Raw genomic sequence first — 24,036 nt, 5'->3', positions numbered from 1 at the left:
AAACCGACACGCGTGTTCTTATTTTGATTTTTTTTAATTACTTTTAAAAATCATAATACATGCTAATAATAATAAATGTATTGTATAAAAACGTATTTGGCATTTTGGCAAACGTAAGTAGATTATAAAAAATCGTATTTAGACAAACGTAGCAAATAAAACAAATTTCTCATCATCTTGTCCGACTAGAGACCAACCAAACAGTTGCCAAGTGACTTCAAATTTTACGAAACATTTGGAATGCCAATAAATATGTCAATTACTTATATAATATGACTTTTTATATGCATACAAGTATACTACTGTACAATTCTTGTTTTTTTCGACCTGATGTCGTCCAAATCTCTGCGGTCTCTTTAAATCAGTAGCCCCGCCTCCACCCCTGTTACCACACGTAATCACAGATCCCAAACAAACATGGCGCCGCCCGCCCCCAGCCCGACTGTTCTCGTTCTGGTTCTTTTTGCGCTGATTCCGCTTCTCATAACTGTGTTCTGCGGCGCCGGTTCGAGCATCTGGTGGCCGCTGCTGTCGGTGACGGTCGTGGGCCTCGCGGTCGTCCTGTGCCGGCTGTTGAGGCGGCGGGACGGCGGCAGCGAGCGGCGGGTGTGCGTGCTGGTTCTCGGGGACATCGGTCGTAGTCCCCGCATGCAGTATCACTCGCTGTCGCTCAGTAAAAATGGATTTCAAGTCACCATTGTGGGGTATTTAGGTAAAATACAGGCATTTATACACATTTCATACACTTTTAAGACGATTCGTGTTCATTTAAATGCTTTACGTTTAGACAGCAAACCTCACCGAGACGTGTTGATGGACGAGAGGATTCAAATCCTCCCGATTGCAGAAGTCAAAGGCGTCAGAGGTAAGCGATTGATTGATTTGCTTGTTCTCTTTATTATCAGGGCACAGATAGACAAACAACAGACTGGTTGCCAATAGTAGTGAGATAGTTCAGATGCTGTAGAAGTTCTCGACGAACCATGAACTCTGCTAATGGGACTAAAATAATATGTTGGAAAGCCTACTAGAACATCCAAACTTTAATCAGAGAATTCAGAGGCACTTAGATTCAGTCATACCCCCAACCAAATGGATTTGTAGAGGTTAATGGTCACATGAATGGTCGACCTTTTTTTCTTCAATATCTGAAAACTTTCAGGTGGCCCGAAGATTTTGACCTACGTGACCAAAGTAATCATTCAGTTCACGCAGGTTCTGCTGGTGCTACTGATGCTGAAACCACACGCTCACATACTCATGCAGGTGGGTCAAGTGACTTCCGACAGCCAATCACGACTGTGAAGTGACCTCCACCGCAGGTTTACTTTTCTCTTGTCAGAATCCTCCCGGTTTGCCTTGCATGGCATCGGCGTGGCTGACGTGCGTCCTGCGTGGCGGCCGCTTGCTCATCGACTGGCACAACTACGGCTACACCATCATGGCGCTCAGCCACGGCCGCGCGCACCCGCTTGTGCGGCTTGCAAAGTGGTCAGTGCCAGTTTTCTATAGAACGGACACATACAGCAAAAACAATCTGTTATTTGGTCTAACAAAATCCATTAGCCTAATGCTAACTGTGAAAAGCCATATATGGGCTAATAGAAGCTGGCATAGCTGTTGGGTCAATTCTAACGCTTCAAACCGCTGCTACTTTAACACAAATGGAGCAGAAACGCATACAAACAGCATACAAAAATGCTCACAGGGACTTTTTCTCTTTGGAATGTGGGAACATTTTTTTTCTAGTTCAGTCATTTTTTTTCTGCTCTCGCCCATGTCTAGTATAAAAACTTTATGTTCATCCCTCAGGTATGAGCACGTGTTTGGTCCTCTGGCGTCTCAGCACTTGTGTGTGACCAAAGCCATGAAGGAAGACCTGCACAGGAACTGGGGCATCAAGTAGGATTTGGCGCTAATGACTCTTAGCAACATGCTAATTGTTGAAAAGAGACTACAAAGTATTATGTGTTTTTGGCACCAATTCAATTCACACAGACTGTTTCTGAAATTAGCCTGTTGTGGTGGTGAAACTGTGCAAGGGTATGAATCAGCTAATCCGCACCAATTTACTGGGTTGTTATTTTGGTGTCTGCAGGGCGACCACTCTCTACGACAAACCGGCGGCCATCTTCAAAGAGACGCCACTGGAGACTCGGCACAAACTTTTTGTGCGGCTTTCGCGCACGCTTCCTGCCTTTCGGCACTGCAGGCAGGTGCTACGACTCAAGCGAACATTGCCTTGTTATTTTGGAACATCCTTGGTTCAGGTGCCACATGCTGCTTCACCAAGAAAGGATTTTTTTTAATCTTCTTTTTTCCTTCCAGAAGTGACGATGACGACGATGTCATGCACAAGTCAGAATCGACCGTCTTCTCTGCGCGAGACCTCGACAATGACGCAGTGACCTTGAGGCCCGATCGGCCCGCCCTGCTCATCAGTAGCACCAGCTGGACAGGTGCCCACCACCAGAATTATTCTCTTGTCAGGATGGCAACAGATGGATACACAGAATCATTGCACTTTCTGCCATCTAGTGGAAAACCATTGAATTGTTCTGCCTTTCCCGATATGTCGCTGGCATGGATGAAAAAGCATTATTTGTTGTACTGAATAATACACAATTTTTGTGAAAAAAAATCCAGTTTTAGACCTGGATTCAAACGCATTAAACTTTATTGGTATGTTTTGAATCCTAATTCATCCATACTATTCACTCTGATAAAAGGATACCAGCAAATTGGGGGCCGTATTATACACAATTACAGACAAAAAGCTGCTTTGTAAGGGTGATTTTTGGGGAGCCTATTATTTAAGGGGGGCGTAATATTCACGGAAACTAGCTCTATGCAACGTCTATTCTTCTGTTCATCACGTTGTTGTTCCTCCTCAGAGGATGAAGACTTCTCCGTCCTCCTGCAGGCCCTTCAAGGTACTGCATCAACTCTACTTTGGCACACCGCAATCAAGTCGAGTGTTTTGAGTTTCTCCTTCTTGTTCCTGACAGAATACGAAGAGTTCATCTCAGCGGGAGAGACTCTGCCGCCACTCATCTGCGTCATCACGGGTACGATTGGCGGCGATGTTTGATGGTGGGCACTGGTTTGACTTGGCCTTTTTTTGTGTGCGCGTGAAGGGAAAGGTCCTCAGAAGGAGCGCTACATGAAGATGATTGACGATCTACGTTTGGAGCACGTGAAGATCTGCACACCCTGGCTGGAGGCGGAAGACTATCCTGTCTTGTTAGGTCAGATTCAAACACACACAGCAAGCAAATTTCATCTTTGTAGTGATGGTGGCATTAATGTCGACACGCAGACTGGCTAGCAGTTAGACAATTGCTAACCTGAGCCAACGAGGGCTAACTCCACACTCTCGTTTGCTGACGCACTCACCAGACCAGGCCTCGCCTTTTCAATTTGTTGATTATGTGTGTACCCCATTTTAACCCAACAGCCTCGTTCTTTCTGGTCATGCATTGCGTTTTATTTTCAGGTTGTGCCGACCTTGGCGTGTGTCTGCATAAGTCTTCCAGCGGTCTGGATCTGCCCATGAAGGTGGTGGACATGTTTGGATGTTGCCTGCCCGTGTGTGCCGTCCACTTCCTGTGGTGAGTTTGGCACCGGGAAATACGGCGCAACCATAAAGTAACACAATTAGGAAAAAGTCAAGCGCTGTGCTTCGTTTGATTTTTTTCTGAATAAATTATCGGGGGAATTCTCTTGGTTCCCTTTCAGCCTAGAGGAACTTGTGAAGCACGAGCACAACGGTTTGATCTTCTCTGACGGCCCGCAGTTGGCCCAGCAGTTCAAGGTGACACCTAAATTGATTGATTCATGAATCAATTAAAGACAACAAAATAATCAACCAGTATTTCTAACTTTGTATTTCCAGAATCTGCTGTCAGACTTCCCCAGCAGTGACGGCAAGCTGGGCGCATTCAGGCGGAACCTCCGCGCCAGCAGGTGGCAGCGCTGGGATGACAACTGGGACCAACACGTCCTTCCGCTCTTGTCCTCCTCATCCTCGTCTTCATCTTCGTCTTCTAGGTGACCGTACGGGGCCTCGAACCAAAACTGCGGCCTTGTTAAATTGTTACTGAACATTCCACTGTTGTAAATAATAATAATAATAAAACTTTATTGACACGCAAACAATTGAACAAGCTCTATTTCAGACTCTCTGTTGTACTCAAAGATGTGATTGACCGCGCCGCTCATCACCCGGTGGCCGATCCCAGCAGCACCTGTCGATCACACCTTGTTAAGACTCCGCCTCATGGACATGATTGGCCAATCAGTGTGAGAGGCTGCTTCTTACTTAGACTGTGCTTGAAAGCAGCGTACGTCTGCGGGTTCCTCACGGTGGAGCAGATGAGAACCTCAGAGGGAACCCGACCACCACCGCGCTTCAGGATCTTGGACAGAAGCTGCACCAGAACCACAACCACGTCAGGATCGTACACTACATCTGTAACGCACACAAATGAAACAACACACACAGAAAAGAAGTATAAACATACGTGGTCACGATCGTTATCAGGCTTGGGCAAAGCTTGCTGATGAGCGGATCGTTTGAATCAGGTGTGTTGCAGGCAGGGAGAGATGCAAAACAGGCTGGATAGGGGCTCTTGAGGACTGGACTTGAGCAGCCCTGTTCTAGAACATCGATCATCTGACCTTCAGCATTCCAGGACCTTGGCTACATTCTAGAACACCTTTTCTGCCTTTTTCCCCCCCACCCATCAGTCCTGCAGTATTACGGAAGGTCGGACCTGCTGCTATGACCACGTCTGCGCTGATGTCATTCAAGCGAACCTCCGTCACGTCCGTCCAGTCCAGCTCTTGCACTCTGACTTCAGTCCTGCCGTTGTTTGTTTTGTTGTCTCGAAGTCCGTTGATGCTCAAGTTGTCTCTGAGTCTCTGGAGGACACTTTGGTGACAATCACTGAAGACGTACAAGGAAGGACCACACGAGCTACACACGGCAACGCCGGTCAGACCCGCGCCGCTGCCCAGCTCCAGAACTTTCCTGCAGAAGAGAACTTGCTGTTCATCAAGTCTTGAGGTGATTTTCTTCAAAATTGTGGTACCTTCCAGCAAAGGTCTGCGGGTGGTCCAAGGCCCACTCTGCCAGGTAGAGGGCCGCCTCCCATGTCACGAGACCTGTCGTCCCCTCGGAGATTAAAGCCACGTTCTCCAACAAGCTGACGGCCTCCCCGCACGGCTAAGGACAACATGGACCCAACTGAGTGTGTGTGGGTGAGTTTGGTACCGTTAAAAAGCTTCTGTATCCTTAAGTTCACTGAGTGTGCAATGAGGAAAATTTGGTCCCGTGAAGTAGGTTCTTTATTTCTTAGGTGTCAAATCCCGGACCAGAAAGTAAAAACTCTGCTAGTTTGGCCAAAGCCATGGGTGCGTCTACTCAACCGGCAGGTAAACAAGCTCCCAGAAGCACCTTACTTACTTTCTGGTCCTGAATTTGGCACTTCTGCTTGTGAATTCAATATGTGTGAATTGTGAGTTTGGTACCCTCACGTTCGTTATTTGTCCTTCATGATGTCATTGAACGTGTGAATTGTGAGTTTGGTACCATCAAGCAGGTTCTGCATGATGCCACTGAGTGTGTGTGTGTGTGGTGACTTTGGTACCAATAAGTAGGTCCGGTATCCCTCCGCCACGTCTTGGGCCGCCACTACCTCTGCCAGAGCATCGTAGAGCTCATCCAGAGGTTCGCATCCAGCGGCCTCCACCTGCAGATGAGCGTCACCATGACAACAGCATCCGGGAAACAGCGTTACCATTACGGGACGAGACTCACCCGTCTTATGAGCTCAGAGAGAAAGGACTTCCGGTATCGGGGTGAAGGCGGAAACTTCCGACACAGTGTGTGAACACACGTCTGACACAGACACGGTCATTACACTCCATTTTGTGACTTTTAGGAAGAAAATGGTGTGTGCACCGCTTACCTGTGTGAGGATCTCTAAGATGACGTCAGATGAGTTGCTGCGTTCAAGCTCATTTTCTAAAAACTGTAAAAGGCATAAAGTACCATTTAGATGTTATTTGATTAATCAAAATGACGCGTAGCTTTATTATGACCCCGCCGAATAAATGCAAACAACACGGTAAATGTAATAAATGTAAGCGTTTACTCACCGTCCAAGGGAATGAAACGAGGCGACTGGTAGCGAAAAAACGCGACTGGAATTGTTTTAAAATGTCAGCTCTGTTTTGTTTTCTTGAGTGAAAGTTATTTGACTTCGTAAGCTCCATCATTCACGTGTTCGCGTATTTACTTCCGCGTCAATCGGCAAATGTATCGCGAGAGTACCATACGAGACTCTCTGGTCTTTTTTTTTTTCTTTCTTTCTTGATTAAAAACATGTATTTCTGGCGTTTTTGTAGTACTTATAACTAGAAAATTACCATATAATGCGAGAAATTATAAATTAATTAAAGAGCATGAATTTAAACCAAAACTGTTGAGATGAAGAATGATATCCCGCCTTTTTGTTGCTCTGTCACTGCTAAAGGAGATAAGTTACTTTACGGTTGGGGCACTCCTTCACCTTATTTCCTGACAGCAGAAGCAACAGCACTTGCACTCATTCACTGTGAGTATAATTATGAATATTATTATCACGATATATATTTGTTTCAGTAAAAGAAAAAACAAAAGCCATGTAAGCGTTTTAATATTTAATTGTTCCATGACATATTTAAATGGCTGTATGAAGGGATTCTTAAAAAAAGTAACATTTCAAATAAAATGTTCAGTTAAAATATAATACGGAGACTAGACTGTATAAACGTATTTGTCAGGTACTATATATATATATATATATATATATATATATATATATATATATATATATATATATATATAATGTATATATATATATATATATATATATATATATATATATATATATATATATAAATGTGTATATATATATATATATATATATATATATATATATATATATATATAAAATGTATTTTTTTTCTTTTTTTTTTTTTAATACAACAAATTGGAAGACACACCGGGCGTTTGTTTCCCATCGGAACTGTTAGCGTGTAGGACTGTCAACAAACAAAATGGCTGCCTAGTAAACCGTACTCTGGACGGAAGGGAAACTTTTTGTGCTGACAGTAAGGTAAAAAAAAATCCAAGTATAACAATATATTTCCTGACGTTATCGTGACTACACTACACATTTTAATCTTTTTATTGTGAAACCGAAGTCCCGTTTAATTTTCGCATTTTGATCGACGTACTGTGATAGGTATCCTAAAGCTCTGTCACAACGATAATCAATTTGAATTGATCACGATGCAAAAACGGAAAATAAATGTATACTGTACGCCAGGTTCTTTATTTCTCCACATTTTAGTCCAGCAGAGCTTTTGTACAGTTATTCTAGCTAACGAGCGGGCAGGAAATCAATGCAATGTGTGCCTCGGGTGCTGTGCCCTTCGTGAAGGACAACAATGAGGACAGTCGATGATGTTGGTACATACACACGCACCAGTGTTATTCTCTAAACACCGCCGTTTACATTTGTGATGACTCGAAATGCATCTGGTGTGTTTGTTACCCTCAACTAGGTTCTGCTTCCTTCTACTTGAGCCACTTAGAACTAGAGTTGAAGTAACCCAGTTTTCTTTGACATTTTGCAAGCGCGAGATGTAAAGTTTTGGCTTATTTTATTATTATTATTTTTTTTTTTTTACCATTAAATCGGTTCTGTATCTCTTGACTTTGGTGACTCGTGGTGACTTTGGTACCACCAAGCACGAAATGAGCACCTGCTTTAATTTCTTTGCTGCTTTTGCAGGAATCAGAGATGGTTCTGAAGGTGTTCTTCCCCCAATGCTGCAACCGCGCAGCCAGTGGTCTGCTGGTGGGCCGCTGGATCCCCGAGCATGACTCGGCGGTGGTGCTGGCCGTCATCCACTACCCTTTTATCCCCAGCCACGTCAAACGCTACATACAGCAGGTACACCACTAGTACCGTCAGAACACACAATGCACCATCAATGAGTAATATGCTGGTCCCACCGCAGTCTTAATTCTAGTTCCAGTTCAGTGTTACTTCCACTTTTGGTTCTGTACTACTTCTAGCTGCAATTCAAGTCTACTTCTTGTTCCAATTGTATTTCCACTTTAAGTTGCAGTTCGAGTTGCAGCTCTAGCTCCCGTTGACTTACTGCACCTACTTGAGGCCACACGTGTTCACAAGTCAGCTACCATACCCACACAGTTGATGAGGTTTGATCCTGGTTCTACTCCTCCCTCGTGTGTTTGTCAACGTGTCAGATGGCGGCTGAGAGCCGCGTGGAACTGTCCGTGTTGGGCTCGTGGAGTTTGCCACAGGACGGCGAGGAGGGCATGGACAGCTTCCTGAGGGACCTGAGCACCATGTTCCCCCGCCAGCGCTGGCTCCAGATCAGCCGCCGCCTGGGCTACAAAGGCTTCACCTGCCGCCTCCTAGGATGCACTCCGCCACCCAAGGAGGAGAAGAATGAGGAGAAGGAGAAGAATGAGGAGGAGGAGAAGAATGAGGAGGAGAATGAGGAAGAGGAAGAGAAAGTGATCTTTGTCCACTACGAGCAGAGGAAGGTGATGTTGTCGCAGATTCATCCCGTCCAGAACGGCATCCCAGAATCCAAAGATGGTTCGCCGTCCGAGTTGAGACAGGTGCAGACACGGTTGCCGCCATTTTACACTAAATCCAGTGCAGTTCATATTCTAGTTCCACTTTTAGTTATTGTTCCAGCCCTAGTTCCACCTCTAGTTGCACTTTCTGTTCCAGTTTTAGTACTAGTACTTGATCCATCTTAGTTCCAGTTAGAGTTTTATTTCACTATTCTATCCTACTTGTAGTTTCGGTTGGTTATGGTCCACCTTTAGTTCTAATTCCAATCGTAATTCCAGTTCCAGTTTAGTGCTAGTACTAGTTGCATCTAAGTTTAGTTTTAGTTGCAGTACAGTTTTGATTCTAGTTGAAGTTGTAGTTCAAATTTTAGATGTAGTTCCATTTTCATATCTAGTTTTCCAATTTCAGGTTTAGTTCTTGCACTAGTTCTATCTTAGCTGTGGTTACAGTTTTAGTATTAGTTCCATTTTAGTCCCACTTCTGGTTTTTTTTAATTTATTTTTTTTACTAGTTTTACTTCTACTTCTCACCTAGTTGTAGTTCCAGTTTGTTATAGTTCTTGTTCCAATTACAGTTCCATTTCCATGCGTTGTGTTCTATGTCAAGGTGTTCCGCACGGTGTCTAGCAGCGGTCCCCTGTTTTTCATGGACAAGTATGACGATGGTCCCTTAAAGTCCACCCACTGGCAGTCTGAGGGTCGAGAGGGAAGCATTATCGTGGAGCTCCTGAAACAGGCCTCCGTGCCAGTCTGCTTGCTCCTCAGCCGGATCCTGGCTGTGTGGACTTGGATCTGCAGCATGCGGTCAGGAGAGGTCACATGCTAAGCTGTCCTATGCTAAAATAGCCCAGTGTAGCCATGTTTTGACACGTGCGTTGTTATGGTCCTATGCAGGTTGTTTGAAGTTTTCCCACTGCCCTTCCTGTGGTCCAAGTTGTCGTCCTGTGTGCAGTTTAGCCACAGGACACAGCACCTCAAGACCATCAGCTCACAAAAACCAGCCCAGAATCACACGCAATTCATCAGGTTTCACCACCGGTCTCCTTCTTCCTTTTTACAACGTTAGTCTGCTCAAGCGTTTTGGTCGTCTTGCTTCAGTCCTTGCGCTGATCTCCGTAATCTCAGTTTTACTTAAGTTAGCAATTTGAGCCTAGTTCTTGCTACAGTAGACGATTTAGTTCAAGTTCCATTTTCAGTTCTCGTCCCTGTTGCAGTGGGATCTCCCTTTCGTCGTATTGTCGCATTGTCGTACTTCTGCCGGGCCCGCCCACGTGTCGATTGTGACGTTGTGCGTGTGCGTGTGCAGAAAGGCCAACGTGTTTGTGTCCTTCCTGGTGGACGTGGGTCTGGGTCTGTTGCTGGCCTCCTGGCTCTACAGAGACGACCACATTAGCATGATAGCCAACACGCTAGTTCCTGCTGCTGATGTAAGACACACTCAATGCTCGTTTTGCTAACACGCACTCAACTGTAATGATCAGTCATGGTTCCAGAACTTGTACTAGTTTGAGTTACTGCACCAGTACTATTTTCACTTTTAGTTTTACTTCCAGTTTTGATTCCAATTTTAGTTTTAGTTTCATTTGACTTCCAGTTTTAGTTGTAGTTCCAGTTTTGCTTTTTTTTGTCATGAGTAGAGCCACGAGTTTTAGTTCATCTAATTCCATTTTGTTTGAGTTTTTAGAACTCATTATTTGGATGTTTCACTTGTACCATAAGCAGTATAACAGTGGATCAATTCTGGGGACGTGATGTTGCTGTTTTGTTGTCATCTCTGCCGTAGCACGTGGCTAAGGATAAATTCTTTATGTTGAGCATGTTGATAACCCGTGTTGATATTTAGTCGTAACTCTCGTTGGTTAGCACGTTGCTAAGGAGCTTCAGGATCTGCTCCAGTGGCTCATGGGCGCCCCGGCTGGACTGAAGATGAACCGGGCCCTGGACCAGGTGCTGGGCCGCTTCTTCCTCTATCACATCCACCTGTGGATCAGTGAGTGAACAACGCACACCATGTACAAAAATGTAGTTCGGCATGTTTTTTTTTTTTAACCAAACAGTTGTTTGATGTCTTTCAGATTATGTGCACCTGCTGTCTCCGTTCATGGAGTCCATCCTGTGGTACGGCGGCCTGTCGGCCTGCCTGGGTTTGACCTTTGCCCTCTCCCTGCTGTCCGACATGGTGGCGCTGCTCACCTTCCACATCTACTGCTTCTACGTCTATGGAGCCAGGTCACATATTCACCTGCAGGGGGGAGGGAGGCTTTCCTTTTTTTTTACCACTGCTGGCCTTTTTGTGTTTCAGCCTCAGTTCCAGTCCTAGTTGTAGTTCTGGTTCCAGTTCTAGCTGGACTTCTCGCTCCAGTCCCAATTGTAGTTCCAGTCTTAGTTATAGTTTCAGTGGGAGTTGTACTCATAGTTCCAGTTTTACTTGTAGTACCAGGATAAGGACAAGTGCTATTTCCAGTCTAGTCTTAGTCCAATTGTAGGTCTAGTACTAGTTGAAGTTCCACTTTTTCATTCCAGTTCCAATCTGGAACTGTTGTTCAAGTTTGTCTTATTTAGCACTACTACCATTTCCAGTTGTAACTGTAGTTCCAGTCCTAGTTCAGGTACTAGTTCTAATTAGCATATTTTTACTTAGATTTCCACTTAAGTTCTAGTTCCTTTCCTGGTTTCAATTATAGTTATCGTTCTAGTTTCAGTCATTTTCTGATAGTTCCGGTTCCCTTTCCTGTTCCTGTTCCTAGTTCTGGCTGCCCTATACAATTCCGATTGAAGTAATACATAAGTCCAGAAACGTCACGTTACACAAATACACATTTCCAGTGAAAATATATTGTACAGTAGATGTTCCTTTTTGCGACATGTCTGTCTGTCACCTGCAGATGGCAGGCTCTCACTTTTTGCTGCTATTGCTCTGTGGACAAGTGATGAGAAAAATGAAAGTCAACAAAAGACATCATCACATATTTTACACACGTACAAATTTTACTTATTCATAAAAAGTGCTTGGCCCCTCTTTTGAGTTCTGCTGGTAATAATGGATACTGAGGCGGAAAAGAGGCTGCAGTGAATAATGCATTGACGCTAAAGATAGCCCGGGCCCGTGCTGCATTATGGAATATTTTTGCATATTCATTTGCTTCACGTATAAATGTTGTAACGTATTGTGTGAATGTGACAGACTGTATTGCCTGAAGATCTACGGCCTCTCTTCGCTATGGCGGCTTTTCAGAGGCAAGAAGTGGAACGTCCTGAGGCAAAGGGTCGACTCCTGCTCCTACGACCTGGACCAGGTAGTGGCGCACGCAAATGACTTTTAACTTATTACATGCCAATCTTACACAGGCGCAATGCGAACGCTCTTTTGTGTCATTGTAGCTCTTCATTGGTACGCTGCTTTTTACCATCCTACTCTTCCTGTTGCCCACCACTGCGCTCTACTACTTGGTCTTCACCTTGGTAAGAAGAAGAAAAAAGTTTCACTTAGCAACATGACATTTGGCAGGCATGTCTTATTATGAGTAGATCCACCAAAAAGTCTCAAGAAACTATGCCCGCGAGACGCAGGAAGTCTGCCATTTTGGTTTGAAGTGGTCATTTTCCAGAAAGTCTTTTTGCTTTGAAACGCCCATTTTAGGCTCATTTTGGCCCTTCAGTGTCGACGGGATTTTGTGCAATATCTATAAAATGTGGACACACAGATTGTAGCAGGATGGACAACGCTATATTGCGCACGTGCGTGTGTGTGTTGTCCAGTTGCGTCTGGTGATCGTCCTATTCCAAGGCATCATCCACCTGAGTGTGGATTTCATCAACTCCTTCCCGCTCTTCGCCATCGGCCTTCGCGTGTGTCGCCCGTACCGACTCGCAGGTATACCAGTGTTCCGCGTCGTTCACGTCATCGACATGAATAACCGGGTAATAATTCTGTTTTGCGTTGTTGTTGTTTTCCACCTGCTGCTCAGAGGGTGTGAGGTTCCGGGTGCTGAGTGAGGAGCCCGGAGCTGCTCTTCATTTGCTCATGGAGGTGAGCCCTCACATTGCTTTTATAGTTTGATGATGTTGTTTTTTTTACGGCCATAATAAGCAGGATTTAGATTTTACCTGATTGTTATTGTTGAGCCATATTCATAAATCAATATTTAAATTTTTAAGGTGTTGAATGTCACTCAGTGGAGCACCGAGCTCTGCAAAGGCCCATAAAACAAAGCGAATTCTAAATGTGATTATACGCTATATCGAAAAATATATATATCTTTTTAAATAATTAATAGTGATGTTTTAAAAAACGAACTGCATATAATATATAAATTATTATTCAAACATTTATACATATGTATCTTCAAAAAATAATGGTAATTTTATGGATATATTTTTAATATTGTTAAAAAGGTCAAATTCAACAAAACAAAATTCAAATTTTGGAAAGGTACAGTGTGGGTTTCAGCAAAGTAATATTTTTAATGAATAACAAATTTATTGCCAATGCAGCAATTTTAACCCATGTTTTTATGGGGTTCACACCTCCACCAATTATGATGCAGATAAGTTGCATTGTATGCATAGTATAATCATGCTCATTATCAAATCATAACAACGTTCATCTTCCGTGTCACTTTTGTCGTCAGATTAACCCGCTGAAGAGCAACGCTGTGGTTGACACGTACCGCATACCCACTTACAGCTGCTACCCTAAAGACTCGTGGGGCGCCCTGGCCAAGAAGCTCTTTGTCGGGGAGCTCATCTACCCGTGGACGCACACAAGCGCCAAAGGCCATGCCGCCAAGGCCGACTGACTGACTCACTGAGCAACATGAAATGAATAAGTCATGAAATGGAAACAGATGGACGCAGGCGAGAGAGAGGAAATGGAAAACAAAAGTGGTAGCCGCACCAACATGCTGCCCAGTCAACTCCAGCGGCCAGTTAGGACTTAGAAAGGGACCAATCATGTGACCGGCAACTCACTTCTAATGAAATATGATGCATAAACACTCCAGACTGACTTTCTAACACTGAAATATTTTTTTTGTGTTAAACATTTCTACTGCCCTATGAGATGAAGTGAAGGGTGCGCCATTTCTCAAACATTTTTCTAATCTTATTTATTCACCTGTAAGTTACATGTTTTGTTTGCTGCAATTGTTATGCGGGTAGTTTAGAGTATTGGGCTGCAGAACTGCTATAGTTTATACAGTACAATTTGTTAATAGCGATAATACTAAAACAAACAACAACAAAAAATAACATGAGTATTGCCAAGAACTAAATTGTTGATGCACTTAAGTATAAAAAAAATGGTGTTCATTTTAATAGTTGTTTAGCCACCATGAGCTAATACTCCCACCAGGTCAAGCTCTAATTGTAAATTGTTGCGTGTGAATTATTTGACTTTTATTTTTTTAATCTTTTAGTCTTAATTTAGACCAAATGAGGTAAACTGGACAAGCTGTGATTTTCATTTTTAATTATAGTTATCAAAATGATTTCTGTCATTCTTGTTACGTGCCTATAATGTTATTTTTAGTGCACTCTTAATGGAGAAATTGTCTTACTTGTAACTGATTTGTACTCATTTTTATTGATTTTTCCATGATGCTCTGACGGTGAACCTTTTCCATTAAACGCAAATCCTCAAAATCTGATTGATTCTGATGTCTTTGTCTTGTCAAATGTCTTGATACAGTATTCTCAATGTACTGTACATTATTTATATGCCTGTCATATGCTCACATTGACGCAATCCCACGAAGAAATTGCTGCGTTTTAAGGGAAATTTGGTGATTAAATTTGGTCTATGACAGTGTTTAAAATACTTAAACGGGGAGAACAGCTCTTTTTCAATCGGTGTCCTGTCTTTGTTTTGCTCATCTCGTTTCGTCGCAGCATCAGCGTGTTGTTGACGGTAGGGTTTGATTGACAACTCTTCTGACCAATGCCGTCCTCCGCTTACGCGTCGGTGACTGCAGCGCCCAATCACGCGAGTGAGAAGGCGGGCCTCTGAGTTGGAAGTCAGGAGCACGAGAGAGGAGCAAAAAGTGCAAAAGACTAAAATAGCTTTTTAAAATTTAATATGTAAATATATATCAGCGTCGTGAGTACTTATTCTATGTTTGTTTAATGCGAAATTTTGATCCTATTTGTTGTTTGCCCTCGCCATTCGCGTGTTGTTGACGGTACTGTTCGATTGACAACTTCTTTTGACCAATGCTGTCGTCCGCCTTCTCCATGGTGAATATAGCAACCAATCATCGGAATGAAGAGGCGGAACCTCAAACTGCGGGGCGGGAGAGAGGGAGCGCAAACGAGGAGCCTAGCAGCAATCTGATCAAAATGTTACAATAACTAAAATATCATAACAACAAATAAGTGTCATCAATATTGCTTCTGTCTTTATTTAATGTAAATATTTGATCATCTTTGTTGGTTTCCACAATTTACGTGTTGTTGACAAGGGAGTTTGATTGGCAGCGTAATGCAACCAATGGTGCCTGCCTCCTACGCCTTCACGAGGGCAGCAGCCAATCACGCGAATGAGGGGGCGGACGCTCAAAGCTGGAGAGAGTAGTCCAACGGCAATCTGTCAGCTATCCGCAGATCCGTCTCTGTTCTCGGCATGTCTTCATCCATGGCCCGGAGGAATGGAGAAACATGGACGTGACGGAGTGACACGACGTAGGACGCGCACGGATTCGGACTGGAAGTATAAAAACCCTCGCCTCGGCGCTTTTCTCCCCTGCCCTCGCGCATAACACCGTCCCCCTGGATGTGACGGAGGGGACGTTCCAGTAATCTTCGCAGCCGGACGAGAGGACGACGAGGCGGCCTGAAATCAAGCAGACGTCGCTGGGAGTGGAGCTCACCAGGTTAGCATCAGCGCGCTATCTGCTAATACCGGTGTGTGTGTGTTTATTTTAAACCGTTGGCTCACCCGTGTAACTCGAAGCGAATGTGACCGGTGACGGTGCCATGAAATACTTTTTTTATGATTATTCATAATCATTTGTGGCGCCTACTCGATGACGTTAGCCGCCGTCAGATGTGGGAAGGATGTTAGCATGTTAGCTTGTGCGGCGGAGGGATAGCTTGTTGTTCCCTTGTTAAGACTTAGCAAATAGCTCCTCTCGCCTTTTTTAAAGGAGAAAAACGTTTTATTATTGTTTTATTTAACACTCTAGTCTGCACAATATTAATTTACGGTGGTTTTGTAACTGACAATAGTCTAATAATGTGTGATGATGATTTTTTAGCCTTCTAAATTCACCTTCATTTTCCTGCAGTGTTTACTAACCATATTGTGTTCTCTTTTTTTTTAAAGACAATTGAAAGCCTAACTATTATTTATTTTAGTCAACAGTCAAGTCAGCACACACTATCCTTCTAATACATTTTGTGGTTATATTATCGACAATAATAATAATTTTAGCCTTCCAAGTTCACCTTAATTTGTCTGCTTTAGAACCTAGACTGTGGTTTACTGTGGTTTTCTTTTGCACCTTTTTAAAGGCAACAAATGATGTATTAATGAATGCGTTAATGTGTAATATGTCAAACTCAAGGTTCATAAAAATGGCACAGTTCAAATTAATCTGAATTAAAATAGTTGTACAGTGTAAGATACATTCTCAAGATCTACACCACAGTTTGTGATAGTAGCTCATAAATGAGGATGTAAAACAACATGTCATAACAACCACATTCACCAAACTATTACAAGAGTCCAACCAGCCTTAAAAAAAGCATAAAGTAAAAATTTACCAAGGGAAAAGACATCATTAAATACAAAACTATTCCTCACAAAATGTGAGAGAGTTTCCTGAAACAATTGTTGTCTGATAATTTTAGGTAAAAGTACATTTCTGAAAACATGACCATACGTTATTATCGTTGTATTAAGCACTCAAACAAACCAAAAAACTTAAAAGCACTTTATGTTTATATTTCATACAATCAATGTGATATCAGCCTTTGAAATTCACCTTCATTTGTCTGCACTGCATCCCAGATTGCCTTCTCTAATTTTAGACGGTTTATATTTTTTGTTTGCCTCAAGCCTGCATCCCATTGATGAGTTGTTGTTAGTCCAGTCGCTAAATTATTTGCAGATGACACACAGGTGTGAAGTCAGCGTTTTCCGGCCACCATGAGCGTCTTTGTTTCGATGCCCTCATCGTTGATTTGCTCACCAGGGCTCATGTGAGAGGAGGCCATGGGCAGCCAGGGCAGCCCGGTGAAAAGCTACGACTACCTGCTCAAGTTCCTGCTGGTGGGCGATAGCGACGTGGGCAAGGGCGAGATCCTGGACAGCCTGCAGGACGGCTCGGCCGAATCGCCTTACGCGTACAGCAGCGGTGAGTGCTTTTTATGGGTTTTTACTGGACGCGGAGCTGAAACGGTTCGTCGAATAACTCCAATTATTCGATTGCGGCCAAAGCTGCAAAGCTTGGCAGGGATCATTTTATTTAACATTTGTAGCACTATCTGGAACTTTACTATTAAATCAAAATGTGAGGAAAAGTCATCTGTTACCTGCTGTCCGCTACCTGCTGGCTAAAAGTAACAATAACAAGGACATTGTGTGACCGCAGTAAATATTTAAACGGCAGGAAATCAGGACAGAAGAAACTGAATCTTGGGACTGGGTGAAAATGTCCTCCGGCTCTTTTTTTAGGCAAGGAGCCTTCGAGTGTGTTTGATCTAAGCTGTATTAGTCTTCTTAGTGTTTTCAGACAGGCCGCTTTTGTTTTGTTGTCAGTTACTTCATCCATGTGATGAAATAGTTGCTAATTTCCCTCCTGCATGGCGGCCCGGAAGCTTTTGTTTACTCAACTGCAGGCTGCACCGAGCGTTTGTTAGGAGTGTGACCACGGTGAGGCCTTTATTTCTATCAACGCAATAAAATGTTTACACTGAAGCATTTACAAAGACAATTAAATGTCATATGCGCTGGCCCCTACATGGCATAACCTCTCACCCGACAGGATCATCGTCTTCTTTCACTCGTAGCCCAACGCCGCAATACGTCATCGAGCCGCAAGGCTCGTTTCACAGGCAGCGTGGAGTCCGTGCTTCTTCCACGCGGTCGTCGTCACCGTGTCGTCGAACGAGCCGTCCTCTCTCATCTCCCAGAATAGAAGCATCGAGCGTCCACATCACAAGAGCCATCGATCATCCCGGGAAGCGCTCTCTCCAACTCGGCAACGGAATTAGCTCAGCACTTTAGCTCGGAACGTCACAGGATGTTGATGTTGAGCATGTTAGCAAGCGGCTGATGATTGCCGCCACTCGTTCGCCAATTCATGTCGTCCAAATGTGCAATTACAGCGATGGCTTTTACAATCGAAAATGTGCTACACTGGATTTCATCTAGAACTGGGCGAAATAAAATCATGGGCTTTTTTTTTTTTTCCCAGAAAACTCCAATCTCTAATTTGAATTGACTGTTTTCACCCTGCACTTATGACACATTTCAAAATGAATAGAGCTTTTGGCTATTTTGCTTTGCTTTGAAACATTTTTTCTAGCATTCTCCCAAATTTTGCTTCCGCTATTGACATAGGACTGGACCACTGCCGAAAACTAAGTCCCCTCTGTAAACTACTTTCCCACTTCACGTGACAATTGCGCGGAACTTGTTAGCCCGAGCGCACGCCAAACATTTTGTTGACATTAGCAGCCGTCCTGGTTAGCTTTCACTCACGCTCACAATAAAACATCTGCGTCCAAAGTAGTAAAACCGTCACCAACCTGCCATTCAGGTGTTTGGCCTCGGGTTTTTTCTCACCGACCGCATGCAAAACCACAGGAACCGTTGAGAAGATCCAGCGGGGGAACATGTCCGGACACGAAGCGGCAGGTGTAGTCACACGAGTTTTCTCTTTTGGCCGTTAAACCAACCAGTGGGAGGGACAATTGAAATATTGTTGAGCTTTTGAGGAAGTGCAACGTCCTGCTTTAATCGCAGGATTTTTGCCTTCAAAATCACAACATGCACCAAATATTGTGGCAATTGCATCGTAACTGCAGTGCATTGTGGGAGAGGTGACAGTCCCGTTCTTCTTGTTGTTCATGCAGGCATCGACTACAAGACCACCACCATCCTTCTGGACGGCAAGAGGGTGAAGCTGGAGCTTTGGTGAGTACATCCGAGCCACTTTCTCGCTCAGCGAAAACGTATTTCAGAGCTATTGGGATGACGCCTGACCACATCGGTGCCTTCCACGCAGAAGAGTGAGCTGGCAAAAAGCCGGCTAAAATGGCCGCCGCGTGACGTCACAGCACTTACGCCTCGCGGGTGCATTGTTGCGCGCGAGCGTCAACAAACGGTTTTTTTGGGGGGCGAAAGTGGGGGCAAGCGCAGAAGCCGAGCCGGCTGCTAACGCTGCAAATTCAACAAATGACTATTTTTCGTTTTCTTTTTTTTCTTTTTTAAAACCGCTAAAATGTCTTGAAACACATATGTGCAAATCATTTGGAACAAAGATTCATTTTCATCGAATCTTATGAATAAAAATCTGAAAAAACATGAAATCCTTAAGGGCCATGCTAAATGTTTTTTTTAATGCGGCCGTTGATTTAAAAAAAAAAATATTATTATAAATAGCGTATAATAAATAGAGCATTTGTCAGTGAAATTTAATGTATCGGTCTATTTATCTTTCCGTCTTTTTCTCTAATCTGTGTTGCCTTCAGGGAGCGTCGGAAATCATAGCCTTCCATGCGTTTTTTTCAGCCCCTTCCGCGTGCGTAAATGGGGAGCATGATGAGGAATGTTCTTTTTATGGGTTTTTTTTTTTTCCACTTGTGCTGAATTCTTCCCGTCCTTCTCGTCTTTAGGGACACGTCAGGACAGGGACGTTTCTGCACCATTTTCCGCTCGTACTCGCGCGGCGCTCAGGTGAGGCCTCGTGTGTTCCTCCTCCCCCATTTGCATTTTCACCGTCTTCTCCCTCGCGAGCAGGGCATCCTGCTGGTGTACGACATCACCAACCGCTGGTCCTTCGACGGCATCGACAGGTGGATCCGAGAGATTGACGAGGTCCGTGAGTCTCGATCTCGCCGCCATGTGCTTAAATGCACCGCGCGGACTCTCTCCATCTTGACGTCCATCCGCCGTAATAGTAACATTTGAAGTCTCCGTTTTACTAATCACGAGCGGCCGCAATGGGTGTGTCTCTCTCTCTCTCTCTCTGTCTGTGGCGGGCAGCACGCGCCCGGCGTTCCGCGCATCCTGGTGGGCAACCGCCTGCACCTGGCCTTCAAGCGGCAGGGTGCCCACCGAGCAGGCGCGCGCCTACGCCGAGAAGAACGGCATGACCTTCTTCGAGGTGAGCCCGCTGTGCAACTTCAACGTCATCGAGTCCTTCACGGAGCTGTCGCGCATCGTGCTCATGCGCCACGGCATGGAGAAGTTCTGGAAGCCCAACCGAGGTGGGTGCCGAGTCGTCTGATGCTCATGGTCATTGCGAAATTGGGACTTGGATCTTGCTACACTTTGAGTCACGTATTGGAAAACGCAGACTGAAATGAAAGCACGGCAAGAAGCTGTGGAGTGAGCAATAGGTGGCCAAACATACTTGAGAGAACTGAATTCATTTCATGACCATTCTCGTGGCTCAAAACACTCATAATAAAAGAATTCAATAGAATGTAGAATCTTACCTGCCTCTGCCACCAGGAGGCAGTATCATGTAATGCGGTTGCGCAGTCTCCTGAACGAAGAAGACTGCTGCTACTCATTAAGTTGATGTAATAGTAGTCATTTTTCATAGAGGATAAAGAATATATGCCTGTGAGTATTATCTCTATCTCTACATGTGCTGTGGCACCATTTGTGTTAAAATCTCAGCTGCTCACTGTTAGTATGTCTATGGTAGTTTCCATTATGTTAGCATTAAGCTAGCAGGGGCGGTTCTTAAAGCACCGCAGTTTGATTGTGTTAGATACACACAAGGTTTCATTGCCTTTAGTTTGCCATTAAACTTCACCTGGGAATGGCATCAAATAGCTCAAAGTCTCTTTTTTTTATGAGATATTTGCAAAAACTGCAAAAAAAGTCCAATTCCAGTTTCTCAAGTTTGCACTCGCAAGTCAAACACGTGAGTGACGGCTTCGTTTTTGATGAATTTTTGAAACAGCCAATGCCGTTTCAGAATCAGAACTCCCGTTTGGAATTTCATTTAAGTGAATGGTTTTTTTTTTCCCCCCCACTTGTCGTGTTGATGTTTTTTGCTTTTTTTGTTTTGTTTCATCGCGTCGATGTTTTTGTTGTTTTTTGTTGTCGTGCAGTCTTCAGCCTGCAGGACCTGTGCTGCCGGGCCATCGTGTCGTGCACGCCGGTCCACCTCATCGACAAGCTGCCGCTGCCCGTGGCCATCAAGTCGCACCTCAAGTCCTTCTCCATGGCCAACGGCATGAACGCCGTCATGATGCACGGACGCTCGTACTCGCTGGCCAACCCGGCCGGCGGCTCCAAGGGCAACAGCCTCAAGCGCTCCAAGTCCATCCGGCCCCCGCAGAGCCCCCCGCAGAACTGCACGCGCAGCAACTGCAAGATCTCCTAACTGCCACTTGCCCTCCGGGGAACCACGCCGGGCCGGTTGAGCGACCGCCGAGCCGGGCCGGGCCGGGCCGGGCCGGGAAGCTCTGGCGCTGGCCGCGGCGCCGTCCCGGGAGGAGGAGTCCGACGCTTTTGACTGTGCCGCTGCTACTACCGAACCTCCACTCACGTGAGAAACAAACACATTTTCTCCGCCTGTACAGACAGACACTCATGAAGTGTCTGTTTTTTTTTTTGGTTTTTTTTGTTTTTTTCTTCACAAGTCTTCTTTTCTGCTTTGTAAAAGTCAATAAGCTACAAGTTGGCACACTTTGGGAACGGCCACACACACACAAGCACATTCGGAAAAGCTCCTTGGCCCGCACTCCTCACACGCGTTTTCACGCGCTCTTCAAACATCTCTTTGGACAGGCCACGCACTCGCACTCGATTCATGCGCTCACACACTCACTCAGGCACCTAGCATACACGTTCACACATTCCTCGCTCACTCCTCTGCCGCCATGTCACACACTCGACACGCACTCATACACACTCGCGAACCCGTACACTCCTCCCACACCGGAGCGCCTCGTCGTACCGGCCGTCGCGTGTCAGCATGGGGGCGTCTTGCCGTCGGAGCTAACGCAAACTAGTCCTGTTCCCGGTCTCCACCTGCGACCAGCAGACTCGTTAGAGCGTCTGAAATTGGAAGGATTTTAGTAGCCAGGAAAAGTGACTATTTAAGGTCCCGCACAATTGTTTTTAACTTGACACAAGCGAAGGAGTCTTTCCCTTGATTTCCCTTCATCTTGTACACTTTGACTTGCCTACTACAACTGCTACTACTTGCACTGAGGCTCCGTTTTAGACCACAACACCTGGCTCCCGTTCGTCCCAAGCTGCTCCCTCCCTCCCTCCTCCTAATTTGGCTAAAACGAGCTCGTATCGGGGGTGGAATTTTTTTTTTTTTTTTTTTTGAGGCAGGGAGTCGTCCTAGTGTAACGGATTTGAGGTGCGCTGCGTGGAGTCGCCTTTCAGCCGCATGAAATTTTTATTACGCCATTTTTTTTAAATTTTTTTTTTTAAATCTCACCAGGGAGCCAATCCGCTTAGAAGCTTGTCACCGTGCGTCATGATGTGTTTTTCAAATATTTATGTTACAGTGGCCTCCATAATTCCATTTACACTCCCAGTTAATGTGGGACGGCTGCAGTCCTGCTACGCACAAGTTAAAGCAGAAAATCTGTAAAAATCTGGGACTCTCTTCAGTGGGAGTATGTGAGACTTAATTGACACTTTTTGGTTGCTTGTTGCGTTCTATTTTAAGACCAGAGCAGTGGAAATTATTCAGGTGCGACGGAATCGCTCACTCGCCAAGTCTCGGTGGCAAGGAACTATGATGAGTGAATTAACGCTGCAACTAAAGATTATTCGATTATTCTGTCCATTTTTTTAGGTGGGAAAATGCATTTTTTAAATTTCCACCCTGTATTAAAAAACAGGACATTTCAAATTGACAGTGCAGATAATGCATAAAATTAAATTGATTTACTGATTTAGTCTGTAGCGGCCGTCAGAAAATCGGCAAAAATGTGCGTCGTTCTTTTCCAAAGAAAAAGAAGATGTTTTCAAAAGTCTTATTTTGTTTCAACACAAAGATAATTCGCCTGCTGCTTTCACGTAGGACCACAGAAATCGGAGGCTCTTTACTGTTGAGCGGCTGAAATTCCAACGATTTGGACAATTTTAAGTTGAGCAAGGTCTCCACATGATTATCAAAATAGTTGTTGAGTATTTTGATCATCGATTAATTGGTGATTAATCAATAATTGTTGCACTTCTATTCTTGCCCATTTGATAGATGAATCAGCAATATAGTCCACTATATAAATGGCCCAAAATAGTATTTAGGGAGTATTCGGTTAATCGTTTCAACTATCTAAAAATCCCCGCGCAGCCAATGAGTGAGTGACTGCGAACGCAGCCTGAGTCTTCTGATGTCGGCCTCGCCGCCTCCTCCGTGCGCCATCCCATGATTCATTGCTGCTGAATAATGGATGCTCCTCACTTGGATCTCAGGAGGGCTTCTTCTTCATCTTCATCTTCATCATCAGTGCACGGCAGCTCCTTGCTGCGCTTTCATCTTCCCCCTTCCACAGCTCACTGGCTCTCTTTTGCCGCCATTTTTCTCCGCATCAACAACCACCTCACTTTGCTTTTCCAGCTCAGTTCCTCTTGTCATAAATGCCAGCGTGAAGAGATCGTATCGGTGTTTGACCAGTTTAATTTACCGGTAGCTTTTTCGGGAAGTGTTTTTCATCCATTTAGGGCACGTGTCAAACTCAAGGCCTTGGGGCCAGATCCAATTTTTTTTGCGGCGCACTAAAGCAAATCTATTGTGCCAAATTCATTTTTTTGTTCCTCTCGTTTTGTTAGAAAATCTTGGCGGAAAATGCTATTTTTAATCAATGTTTTACAGATTTTACCAGCTTTCACCCCGCTCCCCAATAAGTCGCTTCTCAATTTCGGTTGAATATAATTTACATTTATTTGTCACATTTTTCCATGACTCGCCTTCTCGGAAATACCAAACTTCCGCCAGTCAACCCTCCAAAAAGATTTATAATTGCCTACAAATGCCACAAGATGGTGGCAAACCACTAGTTTTGTCCAAATGAAGACCCTCAACTCACTTCAACATAGTTCCTTAGTACCAAGATGTCAACAAAGCACTACTTTTTGTCCAAATGAAGCTCTTCAATTCAATTCGACATAGTTTCTTGGCACAAAAAGTGAATAACAGAGGATAGGTTCCCCCCCCAAAAAA

General features: G+C 44.4%; 4 protein-coding genes across 7 annotated transcripts; 3 read left to right on the top strand and 1 right to left on the bottom strand.

Annotated features, from left to right (window-relative positions):
* Positions 1-359: 359 nt before the first annotated feature.
* On the top strand, positions 360-4,158 carry alg1 (ALG1 chitobiosyldiphosphodolichol beta-mannosyltransferase). Its single transcript, XM_086055092.1, has 13 exons — positions 360-712; positions 788-865; positions 1,163-1,266; positions 1,343-1,491; positions 1,813-1,902; positions 2,099-2,212; positions 2,329-2,459; positions 2,895-2,933; positions 3,009-3,068; positions 3,138-3,248; positions 3,497-3,611; positions 3,739-3,814; positions 3,896-4,158. The coding sequence occupies exons 1-13, from the start codon at positions 418-420 to the stop codon at positions 4,052-4,054; spliced, it is 1,521 nt and encodes a 506-aa protein (XP_085911218.1). The 5' UTR covers positions 360-417; the 3' UTR covers positions 4,055-4,158.
* On the bottom strand, positions 4,128-6,537 carry eef2kmt (eukaryotic elongation factor 2 lysine methyltransferase). The gene is made up of 8 exons (XM_086055094.1): positions 6,163-6,537; positions 5,973-6,035; positions 5,822-5,902; positions 5,652-5,753; positions 5,094-5,227; positions 4,776-5,032; positions 4,322-4,471; positions 4,128-4,247 (listed from the first exon to the last, which is right to left on the bottom strand). The coding sequence occupies exons 1-8, from the start codon at positions 6,280-6,282 to the stop codon at positions 4,141-4,143; spliced, it is 1,014 nt and encodes a 337-aa protein (XP_085911220.1). The 5' UTR covers positions 6,283-6,537; the 3' UTR covers positions 4,128-4,140.
* pigq (phosphatidylinositol glycan anchor biosynthesis, class Q) lies at positions 4,573-14,313 on the top strand. Of its 4 annotated transcripts, none has more exons than XM_086055088.1 (13): positions 4,573-5,886; positions 7,845-8,006; positions 8,327-8,707; positions 9,273-9,469; positions 9,560-9,691; positions 9,972-10,092; positions 10,529-10,655; positions 10,741-10,894; positions 11,850-11,961; positions 12,047-12,127; positions 12,425-12,539; positions 12,634-12,695; positions 13,297-14,313. In XM_086055088.1, exons 2-13 carry the CDS (start codon positions 7,854-7,856, stop codon positions 13,462-13,464), a joined length of 1,803 nt encoding a protein of 600 aa, XP_085911214.1. In that variant the 5' UTR covers positions 4,573-5,886; positions 7,845-7,853; the 3' UTR covers positions 13,465-14,313. The 4 variants fall into 4 exon arrangements, with proteins under 4 accessions (XP_085911214.1, XP_085911215.1, XP_085911216.1 ...); XM_086055089.1 differs by having other exon boundaries at positions 4,573-5,916; XM_086055090.1 differs by lacking the exon at positions 4,573-5,886 and adding an exon at positions 5,934-6,620.
* A 905-nt stretch (positions 14,314-15,218) lies between these two features.
* Positions 15,219-21,388, top strand: LOC147134075 (ras-related protein Rab-40C-like). The gene is given in 8 exon segments (XM_086056285.1): positions 15,219-15,534; positions 16,858-17,019; positions 18,743-18,803; positions 19,505-19,565; positions 19,629-19,706; positions 19,875-19,937; positions 19,939-20,098; positions 20,957-21,388. Coding segments are annotated over 7 exon segments (840 nt in total). The 5' UTR covers positions 15,219-15,534; positions 16,858-16,877; the 3' UTR covers positions 21,232-21,388.
* Positions 21,389-24,036: the final 2,648 nt, after the last annotated feature.

The sequence above is a fragment of the Filicampus tigris genome, chromosome 16 (assembly GCF_054856515.1).
Source record: "Filicampus tigris isolate MCC_2025a chromosome 16, RoL_Ftig_1.0, whole genome shotgun sequence".
NCBI lineage: Eukaryota > Metazoa > Chordata > Actinopteri > Syngnathiformes > Syngnathidae > Filicampus > Filicampus tigris.
This window is presented reverse-complemented; position numbering and strand designations above follow the sequence as displayed.

What these genes read in the sequence shown, in the direction of transcription:
- alg1 (XM_086055092.1), top strand. Translation starts at nt 418, where the DNA reads ATGGCGCCGCCCGCCCCCAGCCCGACTGTTCTCGTTCTGGTTCTTTTT. An exon ending in CTTGTGCGGCTTGCAAAGTG is followed by an intron (nt 1,492 to 1,812) that starts GTCAGTGCCAGT and finishes TTCATCCCTCAG; the next exon opens with GTATGAGCACGTGTTTGGTC. An exon ending in CCTCCTGCAGGCCCTTCAAG is followed by an intron (nt 2,934 to 3,008) that starts GTACTGCATCAA and finishes TGTTCCTGACAG; the next exon opens with AATACGAAGAGTTCATCTCA.
- eef2kmt (XM_086055094.1), bottom strand. Translation starts at nt 6,282, where the DNA reads ATGATGGAGCTTACGAAGTCAAATAACTTTCACTCAAGAAAACAAAAC. An exon ending in TCTTAGAGATCCTCACACAG is followed by an intron (nt 5,903 to 5,972) that starts GTAAGCGGTGCA and finishes TGTCTGTGTCAG; the next exon opens with ACGTGTGTTCACACACTGTG. An exon ending in AGACGTGGTCATAGCAGCAG is followed by an intron (nt 4,472 to 4,775) that starts GTCCGACCTTCC and finishes TGTGCGTTACAG; the next exon opens with ATGTAGTGTACGATCCTGAC.
- pigq (XM_086055088.1), top strand. Translation starts at nt 7,854, where the DNA reads ATGGTTCTGAAGGTGTTCTTCCCCCAATGCTGCAACCGCGCAGCCAGT. An exon ending in TCAAACGCTACATACAGCAG is followed by an intron (nt 8,007 to 8,326) that starts GTACACCACTAG and finishes TCAACGTGTCAG; the next exon opens with ATGGCGGCTGAGAGCCGCGT. An exon ending in ACTACTTGGTCTTCACCTTG is followed by an intron (nt 12,128 to 12,424) that starts GTAAGAAGAAGA and finishes TGTGTTGTCCAG; the next exon opens with TTGCGTCTGGTGATCGTCCT.